This window comes from Pinus tabuliformis, chromosome Q, assembly GCF_031772625.1.
Source record: "Pinus tabuliformis cultivar Carrire ecotype Pingquan chromosome Q, CPIR1, whole genome shotgun sequence".
NCBI classification, from domain to species: Eukaryota; Viridiplantae; Streptophyta; class Pinopsida; order Pinales; family Pinaceae; genus Pinus; species Pinus tabuliformis.
Window position 1 is genome coordinate 1,331,641,174 of NC_142296.1, and position 4,217 is coordinate 1,331,645,390.

General features: G+C 37.8%; 1 protein-coding gene across 1 annotated transcript; it reads right to left on the reverse strand.

Moving 5' to 3' along the window:
- Window positions 1-691: 691 nt before the first annotated feature.
- LOC149224763 (transcription factor IBH1-like 1) lies at window positions 692-3,004 on the reverse strand. The gene has a single exon (XM_089383605.1). It carries the CDS (start codon window positions 1,649-1,651, stop codon window positions 1,040-1,042), a length of 612 nt encoding a protein of 203 aa, XP_089239731.1. The 5' UTR covers window positions 1,652-3,004; the 3' UTR covers window positions 692-1,039.
- Window positions 3,005-4,217: the final 1,213 nt, after the last annotated feature.

Here is a 4,217-nt window from a genome sequence, read left to right on the forward strand (position 1 = left end):
TACTTTATAATTATAATTAACAGAACTCAACCTATGTCTCTAAACTACTAAACCATCCAAATTGCAAATTCCACTAATGACACACAAAAATCAATTCATATTAAATAAAATGGGAGATATCCAGATCCATCCATTGCCATGAAAGATTAAAAATCAGGTACTACTGTTATTGTGCATAATTGCCCCTTAAATTAATACCATGTTGAAATTCATCCACATTGCAATCATGTTTTTAATGCCAAATAAATCAGCTAACTAGTAAGCAAAATAGGTTTATGCAGATTGAAAAACAGCAAGGAGAGAATAATAAAAAATAATGCATTTTATCAGTCATGTATCATGAAATTCTGCCAAAAGAAATACCTTACTGCTCAAGTGAAAGTCATTAGGTTTATTCTTTCACCAGGTTTATGCAGATCGAAGGAGCAAAGAGAGAATAATGAAACAATTTGCATTTTAGCAGGCGTTTATTATGAAATTCTGCAAAAATAACCTAACCGCTCATGATCAGATTCATGGTAGATTGGTGTACTTGTTTTTATCTATAGTAAAAAAGGGGTACTGCACAATCAGTGACAGGCAGGCATCCATGTTGAAGATCAGATATCCTTATTTAATAAATGATTTGTTGTGTATCTGAACCATTACAGAAGGAAAATGAAAGATCAATTGAATACTATGGAAGTCGAAAGATAAAATGTAAGGGTGGTAAGCCAAAACAAAAAACAAAAAAAAAGATCGTGTCCAGGCCTGTATACCTGTTATAAATGGTGGAACATCACATACAAATCAAGCCATGTTTTACTGCTTACCCTGCAACACAGCTAGAACCTAATTGTCACTGGGTCTCGGTTAATCAAATCCCCAGAGAAATGTTTTCTTGTACGGATGACGAACAAGCAGTTGCAGACGTGGGCAGTAAAGAATGGCAATTTGAATGCATTCTTCGACTCAAATAAAATTCAATATATATCCCCCGAGAGCACAAAAGGGCATAATTTGAAGGAAACCAGATTTTATAAACACAGACAACAAAAATTCAAAGTGGGTGTTGGCTATGGGGATGAGAATCATTCACTAAAGATTGCAGAACCTCTACCTGTGTTTTCAGAGCAGCGATATAATCTGCTGTTTCTCTCAACAAGCAGGAAGTGTCCATTGATTTTCCTCCAGGGATGAGCCTTTGCAGCTGCTTCGTGCGCTTGTTTACCAGCCTCCTAGCAACCAAAGAAGCAGGCACAGGTTCGAATCTCTTAGCCGGCGAACGACATAAGAATAATCGTCTCCTCATCACATATAACCTCTTCCACCCCTCTGAACATGATTTCTTAACCTGCACAGCATCCTTCAGCCTGGACCTCAACAGAGAATACGATTGGCTTCTGGTCCTCTGCAGCATTATTCCTCGAAACCTCTTTCGTCCAAGGATCCTTCTCAGAATCTTTCGATTGTTCTCATCGCAGAAAATTTTATTCATCAATCCATGACGCCACGCAGCTCGCGGGCTTGCTGCCAATGCCAGAGAAACATCTGCTGCCACCCTTATATTGCTTGAACCTTTTAAATCGCTGCTTGGCCTCTTGAGCCGATCGAAGACTCGCAGAAGGCGCTTAAGGTAGAGCCACCGGAAGCTCGATTCTGAACTGTTCATCTCTGATTTCAACGAGCAATTCTAAATTCTCCCAAAACAATCCAAAAATCTCTGAACCCAATTCAAATAAGAGTAAGGGAAAATGACCCAAAACTGAAAATTGGGTGATTACTACCAGATTCAATCCCAATCCCTGTCCAGTACTGCACCGAGGAGAGGTATAAAAACTCTTAATGATCAGTATAGCAGCAAAAGCAATAAAATATGCTGAATCCACGCATTCCTGAATTGATTTGACCTCGGAGGAATGCGCGAATTTTAATTAAAACGTTGTGATGTCATAAACGGCATGGCTAATCATTAACTAAAATGTTCCTTGTTCCATCTTGGGTGTCTGTTAAGGCCAGAGTTTAGACCTCCTCGCCTAAATTTGATAGTTGAAATGGTGATAATGGTAAAATTGCAGCTTTATCAACTTAAAATTGCAACTTGTGCATTTCTCATGATATCTGCATGGACCCCAATTGCCAAAATTGAAAATCTGTCAGCTGAAATGTTAATAATAATAATCACTAGACTGCAACTTCATCAGCTTAAAACTGAACTACATTCCAAGTACTTCTCATGATTTCTGAACTCCACCAAGATGATCAAAATGCCAATTTAGAGAACAGATTCAAGAACTGAAGGGTCTTTTTTTCTCTTTCTCCTGCCCCAATCAAAGCAGTTGGAAATGAAAGAGATTTAATTCATCCATAAGAAACTCCACGAGATAAAACAGAATAGATCCATAGTTTTTTTGGAAACTCTCATGAATTTTCTGCTTGAAAATTTAAACAGAAAATAAAACACTAACCAATCACATATCTATCTTCATCTCAATTTATTATTTGGCCGCAAGAAGGAATCGTTATCCCTAACACCTTCACGGATATTGATATTGTTTCGGAAGGGATGGATTAAATAGAACTGATTTTACTTTTAAGGACAAAAGGGTCGATTCAAACTGCTCTGAAATGCTGTAAGGCAGCCGGACAGCTAGATTTGTTGAGGGAATCGAGAATATGTATTGTATCCGGTCCTGCTGGCGTGGGGATGAGAAGAGAAAAGGTAAAAGTGCAGTGCAAGTACACACAGGCAGCTCAGCTCAGCTCGGCTTAGACCTTCGTCTGTATTGGTATTATGAGAATCTTTTTGCCCTTTTTCTCCTCAGAAAACCCAACAACACGACAAGGCCGTGGGTCTCCTTTTCCCATGAGCGCTAGCCCTGAACATGCCTCTGTTGTTGCAGGCACCTGTTTGGTTAAATTCCCAAAGTGGGGAATTGCAGAGGAAACTCTGGCAGAATGGAGGAAATTCTGACAGGGCTAAATCTGGAAACTGGACACGGGTTCCCCATAAAAGAAGAAATTAAGGAAACGTAGGCATGAAGAAGAAGTCGATGGTGGACCATGGGCACGCACATGCAAGCACATGCGCTCATGACAACCCCTTATTATTATTATTATTATTTCTGATGCTTTCCATCCTCCAACTACTCACAGATAACGACTCTACCACCCAATATACTTACCTTTTACTGTTACTGTTCTGTCCATAACCGCCCTCTTTCTCCATACCAACATGCCTTAGAATGCAATTTACTTCCCCAGTCCCATTATTCTACATGAATCTCAGAATTCTGAGATCTTTAAATTTCAATGGAAGAAATCATGATAGTGCGCTGTCAAACTCACAGAGCATTTCTGTTATTTTTACCAAGCCTGGTTCAATCAATCGATGGTTTTGATTGTTTTTACATACTAATAACAAAATGCGTGTCTGTGTCTGGTTGTGTGTCCTTCTATGACTGTGTGTTTATAGTATGATGAAGACCCACCCGCCCACTAAGCTTCAACCTGTCGGCTTTCATTGCCATGGTTTGCTAGCTGGCCCATTTTTTTCTATACACAACACCATGGCGTTTATGTTCTCCAACTGCACATGGCCACAATTGACCTAAAATGTACACTTTCCTGCGGTATCCTCATGCTCTTGTGCTCATGGCATGAGTCAGCAAGTTGAAATAATTTATATTTTGCAATAACTTGGTTATATGATGACTTTTTTGCTTTTGTGTTAGTTTCATTCATTCCTTTTCTTGGATGGTCTAAGTTGTTATCACCCACATGATGCCATAACTAATGGTGGTTATGGTTGGGAAGATATTGGATAGTGAGACAAAATGATAGCCTTTGGTTCAGGAACATGATTGGATATTAGTATCTACCCATACCCTTTCACATTCTAAAGGGTGCTAGTCATCATTTTCATGTGTATAATAATAATGTTAAACTAAATATAATTTAAAAATATAAATAATTTATATTAATTTTTTTGGAAAATTAAGTTTGTATTATTTTTTTTTGTTGTTAAACACACCATAACATTCTCTATAATACAACATTGTTAAACCTAGCATAAGATTTTCTTCACATAAATATAATACAACGTTGATACATAATGCATATTTCTTAATGGATTAGAATGATAGCTTAATGCATGTTTTTTAACGGGTAGGAATGATAGTTTAGAATTTGTTTAAGTAGTGAGATTGTATAAGTTTAGAATTTGTTTAAGTAGCGAG

Bases quoted from the DNA above. Each gene is read 5' to 3' on its own strand.
- LOC149224763 (XM_089383605.1), bottom strand. From the start codon at position 1,651: ATGAACAGTTCAGAATCGAGCTTCCGGTGGCTCTACCTTAAGCGCCTT.